This window comes from Juglans microcarpa x Juglans regia, chromosome 3S (assembly GCF_004785595.1).
Source record: "Juglans microcarpa x Juglans regia isolate MS1-56 chromosome 3S, Jm3101_v1.0, whole genome shotgun sequence".
NCBI lineage: Eukaryota > Viridiplantae > Streptophyta > Magnoliopsida > Fagales > Juglandaceae > Juglans > Juglans microcarpa x Juglans regia.
The window spans coordinates 19,324,357-19,347,195 of NC_054599.1; the positions used below are offsets into that span (position 1 = coordinate 19,324,357).

General features: G+C 35.4%; 1 protein-coding gene and 1 pseudogene across 1 annotated transcript; both read right to left on the minus strand.

Annotated features, from left to right (window-relative positions):
• Nucleotides 1-1,438: 1,438 nt before the first annotated feature.
• On the minus strand, nucleotides 1,439-6,513 carry LOC121257643. Its single transcript, XM_041158763.1, has 7 exons — nucleotides 5,918-6,513; nucleotides 4,080-4,151; nucleotides 3,381-3,448; nucleotides 2,907-3,063; nucleotides 2,376-2,456; nucleotides 2,174-2,263; nucleotides 1,439-1,897 (listed from the first exon to the last, which is right to left on the minus strand). The coding sequence occupies exons 1-7, from the start codon at nucleotides 6,188-6,190 to the stop codon at nucleotides 1,778-1,780; spliced, it is 861 nt and encodes a 286-aa protein (XP_041014697.1). The 5' UTR covers nucleotides 6,191-6,513; the 3' UTR covers nucleotides 1,439-1,777.
• Nucleotides 6,514-8,955: 2,442 nt separating this feature from the next.
• On the minus strand, nucleotides 8,956-12,426 carry LOC121258891 (annotated as a pseudogene).
• Between the last annotated feature and the right edge of the window lie 10,413 nt (nucleotides 12,427-22,839).

Genomic DNA, 22,839 nt, shown 5'->3' on the forward strand with positions numbered 1-22,839 from the left:
AAGGAGAGGAAAAGGAGCACAAGAAGATAAGTGAAAGAAGACAAAAGCAAATGGAGTTGGTAGTTGTTACCAGGCCATCTTTGAGCATTCCCCTGTTTCATTACTTTTTCAAAGGTGGTTGTTCTTGATTATTCAGAAGAAGGGAGAATGTTTAATTTTGGTGCATTGGGTCATGCTAAACAACCAGCGTTGAACAGTTTCTAACATTGTTCAGTACTTTGCATGCAGTACTGTCCATTAGGAGATGGTGAACAATGAAATCGCGTACAAGATCACAATATGCATGTACATTAATATCTATGACTACATTTCATAATTTATCTCTATCTATATCGCATTCTTGTTAGTAGATTTCAAAGGTAAAAGGTTAGGTTAGATTTGTTTACTCTTGAACTTAAAAGGACAAGCTTGAGCAACCGTAAATTGTGACATCCATGACCTATCCAAGATGACATGTCGCACATCCATGGGAACAACCATCACACCATATCTTATCCCTGTATTCAAGAATCCGAATAAAGAAAGACATGACATCATTCCTTCATAGCTTATATATATAGGGCATATCAAGTTATCAACCCATCATACACCGTATGGGTTGGGATAGGAAATTGACTTCAAACCTACAATAATGGTGATGGTGCTAGATGAGACTTTGTCCACGTAACCTTTTATCTATGATAACCTCGCAAGTTGCAACCCTCCACACTTGATGTAAGCGTGGAAAATTGCACCTCTATGCCAGTCATCGGTTTCTTTAGGGTTCTTCAAAATAGGATCCATCTCAGATTGAATGAATCGGATGCAACCTATGAAGTTAAGATGACCCATGATAAAATTAATGCTTTCCAGTTCTTTCAAAGTCATTAAATCCATGTCCCTTGTGAGGGGGAGACATGGTCATATCTTGAAAACCATACACAACCAAAGAAGCAAGTCTCTAAGTGCATTCTGAGCACAGTTATCTCTAACACCATTTTCAAGAAATAATTTGTACAAACACCAAATAAACAAATCCTGTACAAACTTTTGTAAAAAAATTAACCCCACCTTAAAAAAGAGTAAAAAAAAAAATCTTTTTTTTAGTAGAATCCACCTTTTTACAAAGAGCTTACATAGGACTCGTCTATTTAGGACTTGTACCTAACATTACTCGACATATCAAAGAAATATACCACTAAAATGTTACCACTATCACTTGCGCTAACAGAAATAATAAACTTTTGTGAGCAGAGCTAACATAAGGGTAGTCTATATACCAATTATGGCTACATCTAATCCCCACAGGATGACTGACATCGAAAGCAAAGCATCCCCTGATTAATAAGAAAAGCTGGCTTGGCTTCTATAGCTTGCCAGAGCGTCATCAGATAAAGAAACTCCAATGCCCGAGAAAGGATTAGAAGATCAAGGAAGTAAGCATACAATCATTCGAAAATAAGTTGCAACAAATCATGTTTATGTGAACAAGAAGTAAAACTCAGATGACAAGCGGCCGGTACTCATCAAGTTGAGGATGCACAAGTCATGTATACATTTGTAGAACTGAGAAAAACAGATATGGAGATGTCATGGCCTCCCAACAACCCACAACAGTATTTACCAAGACACCTTTTACCCTTTTTTTTTTTTTTTTTTTTTTTTGTTAATATTTTCTTTTCTCAAATTGAAATCTCTGGGCGAAGGAAATGTTCATATTTATTTTTTACCAGTTTTTGCCCAATCACTCTCAATTGAACACGGAAAACCATCTAGCACCAGGGCATGCACAACCAAATTAAACAGGTTCCTGGTGTGGAGTCACAGTGGGTCCTGATGCTATCGCAAATTGCAGACCCCTACGTTGCCCATGTTGCAGCACAAAAGCAACTTGTGTCGCTGCCAATGCTGCAGCCTCCTGTCTCACCACATCGTGACAGAAAAATTCAGAAACCAAATCCCAATTGAAGTACAGAAGGAAGTGCAATAGTACCTGTTCTAATTATTAAAAAATGGAAAATATTTTTTAAGGAAGAATATTTTTTACATGCAACACGTAAGGTCATAGTAGAAAAATTACTTCAAGAAAAAATGAAAAGAAAAGCGGGATTAAGTAAAAGGATGAATGAAGCAATTAAAGAGTTTATTGCTTAAAAAATTTAAGATTACGAGTAGAACTAAAAGCAAGACTGACCTGTCTTTGACGTCGACGCTGCAAGACACTGATGGCCCAAGCCATAATGTAGCAGGGCAACAGAAACCCAGCAGCTCGAAGCAAGAAGAGCTGCAGAACATAAACAAAATATCAGTTTCATTAACTGCAGAATGAACTTCAACAAATAGTGCAGCAGCAATAGACAATTAAAAAACAAATTTCAAGTTCAAATTGCACTGACAGAGAAAAACGTAGATGTGTCATCTTCTCCATCAGGATCTGTGATCGTCAATGCATGGCGCAGGAGCAGGAGGGCCATTAACTGCCAAATAGAGAAAATCCAGGTCTTAAATGTATGAAATTTGAAATAGGAAACATTCCCCCCTTTTTTAGATGTCATTTACTTGACTCAACAGGAATTGGCATAAATGCCTTTTACCCATGACTCAGCAGCTTAATTTTTTTTATAAGAGCTTAAAACCACAGCATGTACCCTTGGTTAACGGGGGAAAAATCCCCATACTGCTCTTCCATCAAATATGAGATATCAATGAGAACTAACAATTTTTAATCATGATTTGGCTGAAAGTGCATACAACCAATGAGCAATTGGAATGACTGCCCGGGTTTATAGACTCACAAACAGAAGAATGTTCATGATATACAAATTCATATAAATGCACGTACACAGGTGTTTGCGTTTTGTTCCTGACTATTCAGGGAATTCTCCATGTGATTTCCAGTCTAAAGAATTTACAATTCATGGGCTTACAATTAGAGCAGCCGAACGGCAAAATGCAGCCCCACTAGCATTTGAATCTGCATACTCATCATATTCGGCTTCCAAAAATTGGCGTTCTGCATCTGCAATTGCCAAGATGCGAGGATCACTAAGATCCAAAGGGGTGCCAGAGATTGTCCAGCCTCCACTGCAACAAGGGCCACCAAAGATTTCAAAAGACATTCGAATTGACATCTATACAACACATAATAATAATGGTCATGAAAAAAAGATAATTGGCAAGAAATGGGACAATTTCCTAGTTTGGATTCAGAACTCACCTCAACTCATCTCATCTCATCATTACAACTTTTCCAAATTCTCATACAAAATATAATAAACAGTTTAACTTTTTCAAATCCCAAAACAATAATGATATTAAAAATAATATTCTAACAATATTTTATTCAACTCATCTAAAACCATCTAAACTCATCTCTGAATCCAAACTTGGCCTTAACTTACCCAATATTAATGGCAGTTTCTTCTGAGTGAGGTGCAGGAGGTGGAGCAGTATAACCAGGTTGGTAAGGCTGTTATCATAAAAATGGAGCGTATATAAACATAAACTTCAATATTTTAACAAGAAAAATTGCAGCTAAAATAATTCCAAAACAAGCCACATACAGTTTGACCCAAAAAAAAAAAAAAAACTCATGGAAAACATATAGGCAGCCTCCTTATCTAAAGATAAATTGTACATAAGCAACAAACCCATCAAGTCTATGAGTCCTTTGTACAATGATTTTTGGGTATGGCTTCAATTTCACTTAAAAATTATTTTTTCATATGAGAACAAGAAACTGGCAGTTCAACCCATGCTCCATATAAGCCTTAATCGTGGTATATCTAAAGTCAGTTATTGTATGAGACCAGTGACTCTCATTTCCCATGGAGTGGAATGAGAAAACATACTAGTACCCGAAAATGGCATAAAAAAAACTTTGAACATCATTTGATAACCTGGGGAAATCTTTTCAATATAATGCTTGTTCAATGTCATTCTTGAGCACTAGTATGCTCTCCATGCCATAAAAAATAATAACTTTGATAGTGTACTTCCATATATGAAGTAAGCATGCTAGTGTAGCAGAAAATTAACTTCAATACCATGTTTGCTACTTAGAAATAGCATAAAATAGAAATTAGATTTAAAGAGCATACCTGATGACATATCTCACATGTTATATCTCCTTTCTCATTGCACCAATGCTGAACACACTTTCTATGTGCATACTAAAAAAAATGAAGTCAAGGATACATCAGGGAAAACCGGGATAACAAACAGAAAATAATGACAATTTCACTGCATAAAAGAAAAATAACAGATTAGAAAAGAAAATGGGAATTGTCACTTCCTAGAGTAGTTTATAATAACGTCCATGGCACAATAAAAGCATCTTAATAAATATTTTTCATTTTGATGCCAAAGGATTGACTTGTTAGCTCTAACAATAGTGGTCCACAGAAATGATTATTGAAAAAGAAAGCTGTTATTAACAACCTTTTTTGAGTTACTCATTACAGCTATCGTCTAACCACACAAGCTCCAAGAAAGACCAATGATGTACAATGGTTCTTAAGCTACTGTAACTCCATCTGGCAGTGAGGTATAGGATGATATGTATCATTCATATCATAGGGTAAAAACTAGAAAATTCAGTAAACCAAGATCCTAAGTAACTAATATTGATAAACTTTAAGTTTTAACGATGTGGCACGTCATTACAACTCATGAAAAGATTTAAGTATCAACCGTTTTCTTCAATCTAAAAGCATCATACCAAACAAAAAACCCCCCATTGTGCTCCAAACACTAACTAAAAGCATTTTCTAGGTAAAGACTCCAACTCTATATTCCTCGGCTTACAATTCTTTTGGACATGACCCAAGCCAATCCTACCTGACTGAATAAGTCACCACACAGTGCACTTGCAATCTCTCAATAACGTAAACCCTCACCGAAACAAGCTTCCTAATTTTTCTTGGTTTCTTTTGACTATTCTTGTTAGAACATGAATTGAGCCCTCTTACACATTAATTCAAGGCCCTAAACCACTTTTTAACACTTCTTTAAAGCCCATATAATAAAAAAAAATTAAAATCAACAAATTCCCATTTCACCATTTAATGAAGTCAGAGGTATGACATGCAGTGTTGCAAAATTCAAGATAATCATCAACTGAATGAAGACTGCATTTGAAACGAGTGATGACAGTATTACAACTTAATCCTAGCAAAGAATTTCTTAGCGACTGTCATTAGCATAGCAAACTCACCAAGTTGAATCGCCACCACTACTCATTAGTAACCTCATGATTACAGAACATAATCACCAAAACTAAGATCCTCAATGGAGACACTCTACAGCCATCAAATGGACAAGCGAAATTCAAAAGCTTGAAAAACACATAACTAAAAATACTTTAATTTTTGGAAAATTAAACACCCTTATATAAACACCCTTTCAATTCCAACCAACCACACAAATTTTCAGAAAGAATATGTCACGTTAATTGAAAACATAAATCCAAATTACTAACGTCTTCGACAACAAACACGTTCCTATTATTAGAATTTGTTTATTGATTACCTATCAAAAAACAATTATTAGAATTTGTTTATATATCGCACGCTGACTTAATCCTTTTTAATCCTAATTTTTTTTTTTTGGATAAGTACCGATCCTACAAATACCAAAGAACTATCGTTCTTTTTTTTTTTTTTTTGATAAGTAAGAAAATTTTATTCATGCATGAAATAGGCAAAGCCCATCTATACAGGAAGTATACAAAAGAAACACCTAATTACATTCTAGGATCCTGAAAAGAAAACAAAAACTCGTGAACAATCCCTCCATTAAGTACAATAGCAGAAAACCAAAGAACTATAGTTCATATCACACATTCAGCAGCATATGTATGGACAATACATAACAGAGACAAACATATTCAAAGGCCTCCAATCTGATAGCAAGGCAAAAATGGTTTTAAAGCTTATACCTTGAGGCTTCCACTACAAGCACAAGGGGTCTCCAAGTTATGGGCGCTATCCTCCTCCTGGCAAATGCGACACTCGGCCATCTGAATCAGAGGCTCCTCCTCACCCGAGCTCACGCTTTCTTCAACCATCTTACTCTCATCCACAGAACACGACGGGCCCGCAGCTTCTGAGCCGAGGGGCGGCCCAGAAGGAGCCTCGGAAGGCGGCTCCGCCCCGGTCACCGCAGCAGGCGGAATCGGACCGTCCACATACAACACCAAGTGATCACTCATATTCTCTCGGGGAACCCCTAATTCACCACAATATCGCCCAAGCCCTTGTGAAATACCAAACACGCCGTGGCTTTCAAAATCTGAAACTTTAAAAAGAAAACCCTCGAGAATGATAATAATAAAATAAATGTAGAGAAATTGAGGAGGTAGGACCTAGAAACCTTTTGATCCCGCTAGGAAAGGCAGCGGATTAGAGGTTTCCGAGAAAATTCAAGAGGGGGAAAATGAAAGGGAATCCAATGGCGGAAATGTATATACCTAGGGAAATGTTTGTCTGAGTTTGCTAATCGATGAGTTTCGGAATTTTCCCTACATGTATACACAATGTGGGGTCCACTCAGAGGAAAAACTTATGTTATATATATATATTATACGAATGTGGGGCCCACTGGTCTAGACCTGGGATTTACCGATCGTCAACGGCATTGAGGGTAATGTTGTCTTTTAGGAATAAGCATTGCCGCGTTAACGACCGCGTAAAAGTCGGGTTAACCTCGGAAGCCGACAGATTTTCAGTTTTTCTTGTTCCCCTTCTCTTCTAAGAATTTTATTAGGCGGTGGTTTGTTATATTTTGTGGGTTTTATCCAAATGTTTTCTATCCAAAATCCAAGCTATTGATCATCTATAGGTAAAAGTAAAAGGGGATTCACATCTATTTTCACTAATTACAAGATTTTTCTCAATTCCTCTAATTCATCTTATTTATATTCACATAATTAAGTAAATATTATTTTACAAATATAAATGCTACTTACCATCTCTACCATACACCAATATGTGATTTATTATTTTTATTATTCTATTTAAAATATGCATATTTACACGTCAATATATATTTATTTAAATAGAAGAAAAAAATAACAAATAACAAATCACATGTTGATGTATAGTGTAGATAATGATAAGTATAATTTTTCAGACGTTCCGCTTTGCAAATTTCATCTTAGATCATGTAAACATGACTTTTTTTTGTTAATCAATATAAATCATTTTTGTAAATTTAATGTTTTCAATTGCCAACTAAAATGACACAATTCAATTGATTTGATAAGCCAACAACTCAAGACACGATACATCCTAGTATGATTAGGAATATCAAAAGTTCGAATGAAAACATTTTTGATTGACATAAGTTTAAAGATAAGAAATCGGGAGAAAGACCACTGATGTGATCTCGTTTTCTCTCCATTTTACCTTTTCTCCTACTTTGTTTGTTGTTATGTTTTAATTATTCTTCTAGGATGGTTGTTTGATTCCTCCACAAACTCCTTGATACACAATAGATCTATTTACTTGATTCAAAAAATGTCTATAATTTCTCTAAAGAAACGAGGGATAATCAAGAGAAAATATTTGTTCTAAAACCTCACACCAATATTTTAATAAATTCCTATTATACTTTATTTTATTTTTTGAAATTGATATGATAATAAGCATTTTGAGCCGAAGAAATCAAAATGTAATAAATAGGTCATTTACCATCTTTAAAGAATATCATGTCTTATTTATCCGGTTTAAAGTATCTTGACAAGTGCCGGTTTCTTGGCAAGTTTTGTTTCCCCAATCAAGGCTCAAAAACTCTACCTTTTCCCACTTGCGGTTCCTTGCATTACGGCCAGGACTGTTTGGATACAAAGATGACATCTCATCTTATCTCATTTTATATAATTTTAATTGATAATTTCGTAATTATTGATAAATTATTTCAACTCATTTTATTTTATCTCATCTTCACATACAACATCTTGAAATGGTTCAAGGCAAAGAGTCAAAGACAATAATGATTTTTTTTATTATTATTCGAAGTTGACAATTTTTTTTGTTTGTTGGGATTACCCACTCCATATTCTATTGGGTTCAGCCGTTCAGGTGGAACAATTTTTATTTTTTCTTTCGAAAAAAAAGGTCGCCAATGTGAAGAGGGTACCATTGAATACGAATATAAATTTTGCTGCTTCCAATTTCCATTTCATACAGCTGGAGAAAATCAATTCTAGAGTGGTTGGAAAAATTAATGTTATCCTGACTAATTCACTCATGCATCAATAAATATTAGAGAAATATTAAAATAAGATTTAAAATTTTAAATTGTGTAGGTTTCGTGCACTCTCTTTAAAAAAAAATGAGTAAATTTAAATCTACATAAGAAAATATTTTTTTAATGATATATCTTATTTTTTTTTAAATGAGTGTTCGAGACTTATATATCTTAAAACTATATATACTATATCTGTCTCTCTCTTCAAAATTTGGATAAAAACTCCATTATGTTTTGAATCCGACGGCGTAAAAGGCCAACATGGAAGTGCTATTTCATATTAGGATCTCTATCCAAGACGTTTAAAAGCCGACAAAGAGTGAAGCCTCTTCCACGTTGTCTATCAATTTGAATAAACCAAGTCATTTTAATGGAGCAAAACACACGACCAATATCAGAGAGACGGCAAAGTGGACCAGTACTTGGAACACACGCACGTTCCCTCAGATTTGCAGTCCTTTGACGGTCTTATGCGGTTAGTTTTAATAGGGAAAACGACTTTGTTTATTTATCTGGAGGCCAAAATGTTGAGTCGTTGACCCAAACTGAAAGGATTTTTGGTCGATCGGATCAAAGTACTCATTCAAGTTCGGAGAGACAACATGTGAAGCTCACCAGAATATCCAACTCATTGAACTTAATATTCATCAGATGAATATGCACATAGAAATAATCTACTTGTGCCAGCAAAGCTAACAAGATGGTAGTTTATATACCACTTGTGGCTGCATCGAGAGAGAGAGAGAGAGAGAGAGGTTTATTGAAGTTACAACACATGTTTATATGAAAAAAGACAGCAAATTCCAGATAACAACCGGCTGCTCTGCAACTTGAGGTAACTCACAACTAGTATATACATTTATAGAGATGAAGGGAGAAAAAAAACACAAAATATGGAGATGCCAAGGCTTTCCAACAAGCCTAAACTGTATTAAAAACAGAACATATTTCCCTCTTTGTTTGTTCCTTTCTCAATTAAAAATCTCTGGACGGAGTAATCGTAATTTCTGCACAATCTATTTTTCGGTAGAACACAGAAGAAAACCATGTAGTATCAGTGCATGTACAGTCAAATTAAACAGTTTCCTGGGGTGAAGTCAGAGTGGGTCTTGATGCTACAGCAAAATTGCCGACCCTACGTCGCCCATGTTGTAGTATGAAAGCAACTTTGTGTTGCTACCTGTGCTGCAGCCTCCCGTCTTACCAAATCATCATAGAAAGATCCTGAATCCAAACACCAATTTAAGCGCAAATGGAAGTATAATATCAGTTCTAATTACTAAATGGAAAATATATTATGGATGGATGTTTTCTGCATGATATCCAGTACCTAAAGGCAGTCATAGAGGCAGCAAAAGTACACGAAGAAAAAAGGAAAGGTGGAATTGCCTAAAACGATGAATGTAGCAATAAAAAGAGTTTATGATTAAGAGTAGAACTAAAAGCAAGAGTGACATAAAGAGACTGACCTGTATTTGACGTCGGCGCTTCAAAGTACTGATGACCCAAGCCATAATGCCACAGACAAACAGAAACTCAGCAACCCGAAGCAAGAAGAGCTGCAGGACAACTAAATTAGCTTGCTTGAGAACTGAAGGACCTTCAACATAAATAGTGCAGCTGTACACAGATAAAGAGAACTTTGAGTTGCAAGCCTGAGATAGCAAGACTGACCTGTCTTTGGTGTCGATGCTGCAAAGTTCTGATGGGCCAAGCTATAATGCTGAAGAGAAACAGAAACTCAGCAGCTCGAAGCAAGATGAACTGCAGAACAACTAAATATCAACTTGCTTGAGAACTAAACGACCTTCAACATTATTAGTGCAGCAGCACACAGAACAATTAATTTTTTTTTATCATTAAATGATAATTTAGCTAAACAAAAGAACTTTGAGTTCAAATTGCACTTACAGAGAAAAAAATGGACGTGCCATCTTCTCCATCAGGATCTGTGATGGTCAATGCACCATGCAAGAGCAGGATGGCCATTGACTGCTAAATAGAGTAAGATCTTAAATGCCTGTGATTATGAGAAATAGGAAACATTTTCTCCATTTTTTTCCCTTTTTTTAAATGTCATTTAAATGACTTGACAATAATTGGCATAAATTATTTTCACCCATGATAAGTGGAAACACCTTCAAGAGCTTAAAAATCACGCCATGTACTCTTGTTTTTTTCTTTTAAATTTGTCCCAAACCTCTCTTCCATCAAATATTAAATATCAGTAAAAGCTAAAATATTTATTCACTCTTTGACAGATACTGCAAGCAGCCAATGAGCTATTGGAATGACTACACGAGGTTATAGACTAATAAACAGAACTATGTTTGTGACATAAATATTTATGCATGCATGTGCATATAGGTTTTTACTATTCACGAAGTTCTCCATGTGTTATCTCTTCCAAAGAATCTACAATTCATGGTCTTACCGTTAGAACAGCTGCACCGCAAAACACATCTACTCTATCATTTGAAGCTGCATACTCATCATATTCAGCTTCCAAAAATATATGTTCTGCCTCGGCAGTTGCCAAGCTGAGAGGATCAATAAGATCCAAACTGGTCCCAGAGATTGTCCAGCTTCCACTGAAAGAAGAAAGTGCCACCATAGGTTTCAAAAGTACATTCAAGTTTATATCTATACCACGCATAATAATAAAACTCGCAAAAAAATAAACCTAGACAATTGGAAAGAATGAGAAGATTTAACTTGCCCAATATTAATGGCAGACTCTTTAGGGTGACGTGGAGGACCTGGAGCAGTATAACCAGATTGGTAAGGCTGTAAATGAAAAAAAAAAAAAAAAATAGATAACAATTGACAATGAAGTATATTTAAATAAAAGTAAAAACTACTGCCAGAAAATAATGCAGCCAAAATTATTCCAAAATAGGCCACATTCAGTTTGATCCAAAAATATGCTCATGGAAAACAGATAGGTAGCCTATTCACCTAAAGGTAAAATGTAAGCAAGCAACGAGCACAAAAAATCTATGAATCCTAAGTATAATAGTTTTTGTCTTGAGTTTTGATGCAGTTCAAATTTAATTTTCTCAAGAGAACAGAAAACTAGTGGATCAACCCATGCCCCCACATAAGCCTTAAACATCGCCTATCTGAAGTCAGTTTTTTTTTTCTTTGCAATCTGAAGTCAGTTATTGTAAGAGACCAGTGATTCTCTCATTTCCCGTTAAATGGTGGGGCAAGCTTACAAGTACTCGAGAATGGCATTTAAAATAAAAAAAGTTGAAAATCATTTGATATGCAGGGGAAATGTTTCTACTAGTGTGGTTGCTCCATGTCATTCTCGAGTACCAGGATGCTTTCTTGATGCCATAAAAAAAATAATTTCAATGGTTAAATTTCAAACATGGAGTAAGCATTCTAGTGTCGAGGAAAATCAAATTTAATATCAAGTTTGCTGCTTAGAAAATATCACCAAAAAGATAGATTCAAAAAGCATACCTGAAGACAGATCTCACAAGTTATATCTCCTTTCTCATTGCACCAATTCTGACACAATTTCTATGTGCATACTGAAAATATATATATATATATATATATGAAATCAATAATACATTGGGGAAAACCAAATAACAAAAACAAAATTATGCCAGTTACACTGTTTAAGAGAAATAAAACAGAAAATATTAGAATTCTCACTTCCTATCGTAGTTCCTAGAAAAAACCACCCTACAATAAAGCACCTTAATAAACACTTTCATTTAACACCAAAGGAAGTGACTTGTTAGCTTTAACAATTCTTGGAAAAATAAAAGAACAGTCACTAATGGCCATTTATATTTAGTTATTACAGCTCTCATTTTTTTTAGGCCCCTTTTCTATTCTTCACAAGGTAATTAAATAATTTTTTATCACATATTAATTAATAAATTTTTAATAAAAAATTGCCATTCTATTTTACAAAATGTTATCTTTTTTTTCAATCAAATTACCAATGAAGTATACTTCATATCACAATTATTTATTTGATATACTTCAAATTTGATAGCGAGGCAAAAATGGGTTTTAAAGCTTATACCTTGAGGCTTCCGCTGCAAGCACAAGGGGTCTCCAAGCCCGTGACGGAGACGCTATCCTTCTCCTGGCAAATGCGGCACTCCGCCATCTGAATCAGTGATTCTTTCTCATCCGAGCCGTCCCTTTGTTCAACCCTCTTATTCTTATCCATCGTCCCAGTCAACACCAAGTGATCACTCATATTCTCTCCGGAACCTCTAATTCACAACGATATTGTCCAAGCCCTTACGAAATATCTAACACGCCCTTGCTTTCATTTCCAAAACTGAAACTAGAAAACAAAAACCCTCGCATCAATAACGATCATGATAAAATAAATGTTGCGAAATTGAGAAAGTCGTGCCGAGAGACCTCTTGATTGCGCAGGGGAAGGCAGCGGATCAGAGATTTCCGAGAAAGAACCAGAGGGAAAATTAAATGAGAGGGAATGCAGTGGCAGAACTGTCTGTCAGTAATGATAAGCATTTCCTCTGTTATAAACATTTCTTTTTTGATCATCATAAAAGAAACGTTTATAACAGGGTAAATGCTTGTCGGAGTTTTCACATGTGACTTGTTTCGAATTTGTCAAAAATTGCTAATACCGAGACCTCTGAGCCACTGCCTTGCAAACCCAGTTGACGATCGGTGAACGCGAGGTCCAGACAAGAGGACCGATCGTCAATGGCGTTTGCCAACTTGTAGTTCTGTCATTTCGTAGATGCATTGCCATGAAAAGGGGAGGACGTTTTTTTCGTAGGCGGTTTAATTTCATCTCCTCTAATTTTAATATTATAATTCTTTTAAATTTTAACACAAAAAATAATAAAACATTTCATTTTTTCAAATATTAAAATAATAATAATAATATTAAAATTAATATTCTAATAATATTTTATTTTATTTTTAATTTTCATTAAAAATAATCTTAACTCGTCTCATTATCACAATTGCACGTTAATTTCTCTTTTCTCTAGCTAGGTCCAGTACATGAGCATCTCTAATAACATCCTCAATGGATTAGACAAAGTTAAAAGATATTTTTTTATGAATTTAAGAGAAATTTAACTTTTAGTTATTTCATTCACAAAATCTCTACATTGGAATAGCTATTGTTTTTATTATATAACAATAAAATAATATAAGATGAATTTGATTTTGACTATTCACATCAAAATCCATTTATTCATTATATAGTAATGAGTAATTAATAATTTCAAAAATATTTAATATTTAATTATTAATTTATTTTATTTTATCATATTTTACTATTCTACCTATTATATATTAATTAGTAATCATATTCTAATTAAATTAATATATCGCTAACTCGAATTAATATATTAATGCATGAACCCAACCCCCCAACACATGAGCCCGTGCACATAAGCCCAGCCATTGTGATAAAATATGTGATAGAAAGAAATGGAAAGAGAAATAATTGATAAAATATGTATTTTGTGTATGTACAATAACTTTTAAATTTGAAAATTCTTTTGAAAGTAACTGTAGTTAAATTTCAATTATTTGGAATTTGACTAATCCATTGTGATCACATTTTATGCTCTAATAGCTAAATACTCAATAGATTTAACTTTTAACTAATCCATTGAGGATGCTCTTAGTATGAAATATTTTCCTGCTCAGATACATTTTTATCGAGGATGGCTCGACAAGATAGCTAGCTAGGTCCAGTATGGCTTGACAGCTCTAAAAAAGAAATCCACTGATGCTTAGTATCACAGCTGGAGATAGAGATGATAGCTGTAAAAGATAAAATGAAACTAACAGTTAGCAGCTTGACTCAAGGGCTCCTTTATTTTTACAAAATTTTTTATCTCATCTCAATTCATCTAATTATTACAATTTTTCTAAATTTATATACAAAATATAAAAAACAATTCAATTTTTTCAAATCTCAAAATAAAACAATATTAAAAAAATATATTCTAACAATATTTTACTTAACTTTCAACTTTTATCTCAACTCATCTCATCTCATCTCATCTCATCTATAAAAACAAACGAGAGTTAAAATTACAGAAGAAAAATCAAAACCCAAGCCCCATCCATGGAGAATCCTCCTTTAGACTCCAGAGTCTAGGGTCAAGATGATGGAATTTATCTGGGGCGAAACTATGTACAATTGGCCCCCCAAAAGTTTTAACAATTAATGCTATATATTATATAATTATAATTCTAGGTTCAAATATTTTTAAAAGACTTGGAATTGCACCTCAACACTCAAAACACCCAACCTGAGCTCTATTTAAATTTATCTCACATGCTTAAAAGTCTCTATGAACACATATATTGATACACACTGACACACTCCATCTCTACTTGCTTAGTGATAGAAAAATGACATAAATTGATTTTATTTTCTCATTGACTGAATGAATAACAAAACTCTTATCACTGTCTTCTACTTTTTTCCTCCTTGCTTTTTTTGTTGTTGTTCATAGCATGGAGATTGCAGTTGAAGAATTGTAGAACTATTGGCTTGCTATTGTCTGGTGTTGTAGCTTGAAGGAGAGGAGGGAGAAGGGATTATATTATCATTGCGATGCCAAGTGGAGCCCCTAGACATAAGTGTCAAAATCCTAAGTTATATCTTCTACAGGAAGTGTTATAGGAATAGGAAATTGATATTGGCCATGAATTAATATCACCTAAGAAGGAAGGAGAAGTGGAGGTGTTGAATGTGGATTTGACAAGAACCCAAGAATTTTCCTACATGCAATTACAAGGTCCTACAATCCTAAGACCATAATTGTTAAGGGGAAGATAGGGTCAACTTGGGTTACCATTTTGATTGACATCGTTTCAACCTATAACTTCTTAGATCTTATTGTAGTTGCAAAAAAAAAACTACCCCTACATATTAGTAAAACTGTGAAAGTGAGAGTGACTAATGGGGAATTGCTTCCTAATGAAGGCAAAAGTGAAGGCGTTAGGAGTCTGAATACAAAATTTGAAATTTCCCTTAGATGTTCATGTTCTAATCTTGGTTGGATGTAATATGGTCATAGGTGTCCAATGGCTCTTGGAGCTAGGGCTTTTCTTGTGGAATTTTGAGGAACTAATTATGAAGTTTTCTTACTAGGGTAATTTTGTGAAACTGAAGGGGTTGGCTACAACTCAACTAATTGAATAAAGGTCTCTAAATCAAGGGAACAAGCTAGAAAAGAGGGGTATATTACTACAGGTGTTAGAAAGAGCAAAGAATTGTGAGCTATTTGAAGAGAATGAACAATCAGCTGGAACCCAGTCCTTACTAGAATCATACATTGATGTTTTCTGTGAACCTAAAGGACTACCCCCCTTCCTAGGTTAAGGACCATGCTATTAATTCGATTTCAGAAACCAAACCCATCTCTATAAGGCCATATCGATATTCTTACTTCCAAAATGATGAAATATAGAAGATTGTGAATGAAATTTTGGCATCTAAAGTCATACAGCCCAACTAAAGCCCATTTTCATCTCCTGTTCTGCTAATAAGAAAAGTAGACGGCACTTGGCGCCTTTGTGTGGACTATAATGAACTCAATAGTGTCACAATCAAAGATAAGTTTCCTATTCCAGTAGTAGAGGAATCAATGGATGAGTTACATAGCGCCGTAACATTTTCTAAACTGGATTTAAGGTTGGGGTACTACCAGATTTGGGTTAAACCTAGAGATGCGCAAAAATTGGCTTTTAGAACTCAAGAAGGACACTATGAGTTCTTGGTTATGCCCTTTGGGCTGACCATGGCCCCCTTCATCTTTCAGAATTTAATGAATGAGATTTTCAGACCCTATATAAGTAGGTTCATTCTTGTGTTTTTTGACGATATATTGGTGTATAGCATCTAAAAGTCACTTAGAGCATCTAAAAGTGACTCTTGAGGTTCTGAGATAGCACCAACTCTATGCTAAAAGAGCCAAGTATAAGTTTGGGTATTTTGAGATTACTTACTTGGGCCATCTAATTTCTGCCCAAGGAGTAATAAGAGCAGATCCAAAAAAATTGCAAGTCATGAAGGAATTGTTCACCCATTCCTAATTCCCTCAAAGCTCTAAGGGGATTTTTAGGTGTTAACGGTGTAATATTCGGGCCCACGCCCACGACCACGTCTACCAAACCTTTGAACCCTAGAAGCGGCGTCGTTTTCGATAAGCTTCATTCCCCTTCTTTTTAGCTTCTTCCTCCCTAATTCTTTCTTTGTTTCCACCTTCAGTTTCTCCCCACTTTTCTTCAACGAAATTTCCTACCTCCACCTTTTTAGTAGTTACCTCATATTTTGGATTACAATTGTTAAGTTTCTTCCATTTTTTTTCCATTTCACCGTAACAGACCGTAGAATTTCCTTCTTCAAATCTCTGAGCACCTTGGTGCCATGTGTTCGTGAAGCCATCGCCAATAAGCTCCATCGCCTAAGCAACACCGGTAAGGGCTCTTCCCTTGTTCTTTCTCACTCCTCAGTGATGTTTACCCCTTCCCCCACGCCCAAACTTCTGCAATTCTTCTCCCTCTAGCAGTTTTCCTCAACCCGAAAATCCCTCCACCCCGATCTCCATTCTCTCCCATCCACACCATTTTATCTTTTTTCCTTCCCTCCTATTTACTCAAATCTCTCTTGCAGTACTTTTCTTCTTCTTTTTCTCTTCAATTTCGGTTGGCATTCGATCCTCATAGTTTCCCTTCGCGGAGCATTTCATCACCTCTCAGCCGTGCACCTCTACCATCAAGGGTCGTTACCGATTGATTTTTTTGTTCCACACTAGTAAGTCTTTTTTTCCCTATTCCTTTTTATTTATAGGTTTCTCTCATTCTCTATTATCCATTCATATTGATACACACACACACACAGAGATTCTTGCACCACTCACGCGCACAATTCGATTTGCACTCACAGTCTTTTGCACAGATTGTCCCTCCCCATCGAGCAATGCCACTCACCACGGTCGTCTCCGCTGTCGAACGCCCCATGCTGGTAAGCCACTTCTCTTTCACTTTTGCCTCTTTAAGTTTCAGACCTCCCTCTCCCCCTCACTAAGTTCATCTCTTCACCAATAGCTATATGCTTATTTCAATTATACCTCTCTAAATTTTTATTTCTTTTTTTTTTCCCACTGAGTAGCCATGTGAAACCCCTGGTTCGAGTGTGTTATTTTTCTATCGGTTGTTGTCAACCAGTTGTTGGACTTGTAGCGGAACATTGGTAAGATTTCATCTCTATCGATATTTTCATTTTATATTTTTATTTTTTCTGTCAAATCATTTTCCATCACGTTTTATTGTCGAATACAAAACCCGGTAGTAGCGTTGTGTGCCAGTGCACAGGATTGTATGTACGCTTTCAGACAAGCATTGCCCAGTTAGCTTTTTTTATCGACCACTTCACGACACTAGGTATGAAACTTCACTGGTATTAGACTATATTGCTCATTTACGTGCGCTAAATGAGTATAGTATGCTTGTTGAATGTTTGATAAATGGCAGTTTTATGGATATTGTGAATTATAGGTTGGTTGTATTGGAGTTGTGTGCTGATTTGTTTAAGTTTAAGGTGATTGTCAGGAGTGGATGTGTGTGATAAGAATGATGGAAGTTGTTGAAAATTCTTCATTTGGGTTATGTTTGAGTGGAAGGATCTTTAAATGGTGTGGGGTATTTGTATGTGGCTGACCGGGAGAAAGGGTTGGCTATTTGGGGCATTACATGACTAGTTTGTCGTAATATTATGGGGTGGATTATTATGAAGTTATACGGGTTGATAAGTGGCTGTTGGGTGGAGATTTACTTGGTTGTGCTGGAGTGTAAATATTGATGGTTCAAGGAGGGTTGTTTAGGTTACTTTATGGTGGATTTTGGGTTAAAAGGGGTTGGTTTAGGGTTTTATTAAATAAGCCTAGTAGTATACTTGTTTGGGTTACTAATTGGTTGGTAAATGTTTATTATTTTAGGTTGTGATATTGTTAGAGGTCGGACCCAAGTCATAACTTATATACGGCAAGAGTCAGGTAAGTGAGGTTCCTATATTAGATTTTGCATAAAAGAAATAAGAGATTGATTTTGAAAATATTCATACTTGCTTTGAAAAGAAACATAAAAACAACATTAGATATGTGTTCTGCATATTCATGAAATCTGTATATGATTGAAGTATTTTCTGTCATGATTGATGTAGACATGAGCTTATTTTGTTGCATTCAGTTTCTAAATTGTGCAAAAAGAGCGAATATAAGATCTAAATGTTTGCTTTGATTAAATGAAAATGTTTTGACTATGTTATTTTGAATATGTGAAATGATCGAAAGCTATTCAATAATCTGTTTTGATACGACGTGTCATCTGAAAACCTTAGCATGAATTTCTTATTTTGTATCTGAATATGATCTGTTTTCGATGTTGCCTCTGTTCAGTCTCTTTTAAGGCCCTGCTACGGGTATAATAGTGGCATACGGCCCCGCCACGAGTATAATAGTGGTTTATAACCCTACTACGGGGGCTAAATATGGTATACGACCCCGCCACGGGTATAAAGGTAATTTATAACCCTACCACAGGGGTTAAACATGGTATACGGCCCTACCATGGATCTAATAGTGACATACAGCCTCATCACGGGTATAATGGTGGTTTATAACCCTACCACGGGGGTTAAACATAGTATCTGTTCCAATGTGATACTCTGATATGTTATGAACATGAGGTCTCAGTCTGTGATATGCCAAGGGATTTTGAAATAAGAAAGTTTTGTGAAAGCTTCACTCTGACGTTTTGATAACATGTTTTTTTATTATACATTCTGAAAACAAATATTCTGATTCTGTATTATGAAAGTAAATGTTTTTATTTCTCATTCTGAAATTGGTAAATGCTCAAGTTTGCATACTAGTATATGTTCATCGCTTACTGAGTTATTGATAACTCACTCATTTATCTTCACTATAATTCAGATGACCTTGATGACTCAGTTGAGGATCAGCAATAGAGTACATGGGCAAGATTAGTTTAGGATAGTAAATGAGTACCACGGGGTACTAGTGCTATTGGTGGATTTAGTTATTTAGTAGATGTTTTTCAGTATGTTTTGGATGATTGTGGAGACTTATGTAAACTCTATTTTTATTTTATTTTGTTCATTGAGATATGTGGAGATGTTGATTTTAGTTTATCTGATTTATATTAGTGAGGATCTTATGTGCGGTTATGTGTTGTTAAATGAATTTGAAGTATTGGTGGTCGATTTAGAACTGTTGGAAGGGTATATATTGAATTTTATGGAAAATTTATTAGTATTGTGAAGATGATTATCTGGTGACAGTAGTTAACTTTCTGAACCTTCGAGGTCGGAGCGTTACAAATAGGGTATTATAGGAGTTTCATCAAAGGGTTATGGGGCATTGTTGCCCCACTTACTAGGATGCTTAAAGACAAGTTCACATGTTGTGAGGAATCTAGAGAGGCATTTTAGAAATTGCAGGAATCAATTATGCAACCTCTAGTCCTTCCTTTACCTGATTCTTCCATACATTTCATAATAAAGTGTGATATCTCGAACTCAGCTATTGGAGCAGTCTTAATGCAAAAGGAACCCCTAGTTTTTTTAGTCAAAGTCTTAAAGAGAGAGCTCAGGAAATGTCTACATATGAAAATGAACTCTTTGCATTGGCTTCAGCAGTACGAAAATAAATGTCTTACTTGTTAGGGAAACCTTTTGTAATCAAAACTAATCGATAGAGCCTGAAATACTTGTTGGGTCATAAAGTGGGCACCCCTGTCTAGCAAAGATGGATTACCAAAATATTAGGCTATGACTTTGTGGCATAATATAAGAAGGGGTCAGGAAAAAAAGTGGCTGATGCCTTGTCCAGGAAGTTAGTGAAGGGAAGTACTCATTATCCTTAATATCTTTTCCCACCATGGATTGGATGGAGGAATTGAGGGCAGCATATGACAATAATGATCAAGTAAAGAACCTAATAATTGGGCTTGTTTGGAAAATTTTTTATCTCATCTCATCTCATCTTCTTTCCAAACATTACTTAAACATAAATACTTTTAAACTAATCATTATAAATTTTTCAAACTAATAATTACAAATTTCTCAAACTTTCAAACAAACAAAAAAAAAAAATCAACGTTTTGAAATTTTCAAAAAAAAAATAATATTAAAAAATATTTTAACAATATTTTAACTTTATAATTTTTTTTATTCAACTTTTTCTCTCACTTTTCCCAAAACCCCATAAAACATTATCTCAAATTATATCATTACTATTCACAAACTATCTTATTACTATTCACAAAATTCTTTTCTTATCTCACTCTCCAAACTTGTCTTGAGTTCAAGGAAAAGCAGCTACCCCCTGAGTTTTCTACCAAGGGAGATATGCTCTTATACAAGAATTGACTCTACATTCCCAATCAAGAAACATTCAAAATTATACTGCTAAAATTAATGAACAACAGCTCGTAGGGGTCATGTAGGTTTTGACAAGACTATTCATAAAGTAAGAAGGAGTTTTATTGGCCAGGCCTCAAAAGGGATATTAAACAATTCATCAGGTACTATAATTTGTGCTAGTGAGTGAAGGTAGACAACACCATTCCCAGTGGACTTTTACAACCTCTGCCTATACTTAACCAACCCTGGACACATCACAATGGATTTTGTGGAATGTCTCCCTATTCTAATAGCTTTAACAGCCTAAGGGTGATTTTAGACACGCTAACTAAATGAGTCATTTCACACCCCTCAAGCATCCCTACACAACTAAAACAGTGGATGAACTGTTTCTCAAGCATGTCTTCAAGTACCATGGATTACCCCTCTTTCATTGTCTTGGATAAGGATAGTACCTTCACCAGTAGAATTTGGCAAGAGCTATTCACTCTTCAATGAGCTCAAATGACCATGAGCACGGCTTATCCTCAAATGGATGGACAAACCGAGTCAGTCAACAAAATCCTAGAAAACTACTTGAGGTGCTTTACAGGTGACCGTCATAAGGATTGGTCTCATTGGATTCCTCTCGCTGATTGGTGGTACAACACCAGCCAACACCTATGAACTAAGCTTACCCCCTTTGAAGCTCTATACAGGTACCAGCCACCAAGAGTCCTCTGTTATGTACTAGGGACAACTTACTTGGATGCAATAGAGGCTTCCCTATGAACCAAGGATCGCATCACACAAATATTGAAGCATAACTTGTAGTGTGCTCAAGAAAGAATGAAGAAATACTCAGATTTGAGGAGAAAGGAGCAACAATTTGAGATTTAGGACTGGGTGTACATGAGACTCCAACCCTAACAGTAGATCACAATCGTTCACCGCCTCAACCTTAAGCTGGCTCCATGGTACTTTGTCCCTTTCAAAATTCAGCAAAAGGTAGGAGCTGTGGCATACAAGTTAGATTTTCTATCAAACTCAAGGATCCATCCTACTTCTCATGTTTCACAACTCAAAAGAAAGCTTGGATCAAAGTTTACCGTGGTACTGTTGCTAACCCCCATTGACTAGTTGGGGATCTTGAAACCAAAACTGGAACTTTTAGTTTGGTGGCAAGTATACAATGCCGATGGGGCCGCTTATCCTCACCTTGTGGGAAAGGTGATTTGAAGGGTGGGTCTGTAACAAGGCATGGTTATGCAGCGTGTGGAATTGTGAGTGTTTCGAGAAGGGATGTACTTGTAACTGGAGTGTACTTGTGATCGAGAAGGCCATGGGCTATGAGTCGACGTTTATTTTCCAGTTATGATATTAGTTGCTTTTATTTACATTTTGTAACAGAGATTGGGCCTTGGGCTGTAACACCTGGCTCCTTTGCATTTATTTCTCTATCGTCTAGCTAGGCCCAATACGTGGGCATCTCTATGTAAGGAACATTTCCCTACTCAAATGCTTTTCAGTGAAAATGTACTAGAACTTTATGTTTCTTCTTTAACTTTCTTCTTGGAGATGCTCACTCTTGAAGTGAGATTTGTATTTCAATACAAGTTTTTTATATAGTCACACCAAATATTGCTAGTCTGGCCGCCCATGGAACATTGGAAGGGGGTTAATCTACCTAGTCTTCTACCTCCACCGTCTGGGAAGAGGGGGGGTGTTCTATGTTTTTATTTAAAAATAATAATATTTTGTAATTTCCTTTCATCTACAATTTGTATTTTTTTTCTTTATTCACAAATGGAAAAAATAATTTCTTTTAGATAAATTACACATTTCTCCGTATGTAAATAAGGAAAGAAAATGGATGATTGGTTTTATATCTAATGCAACTATTTATTCAAAGAGAGAGCAAGTCACAGTTTATGAAACTCACTTTTTTTTCACCATAATTTCATGCAGATTTAATACAAATATTATGCTTATATTATATTCTCTCTCTCTCTCTCTCTCTCTCTCCCTCCAAGCACTAAATTTCATTATTCAAATGATTTTCAGAATCTCCATCCTCCTTATTTGATGCACAATCATTTTTCGAAAAAAATACCTTGTCATTTAAGAGCTTGTTTGAGGTTGCGTTATGAGGCTTAAAGAGTGCTAATATATCCTTAAAACCACTTTAATAATAAGATTAGATT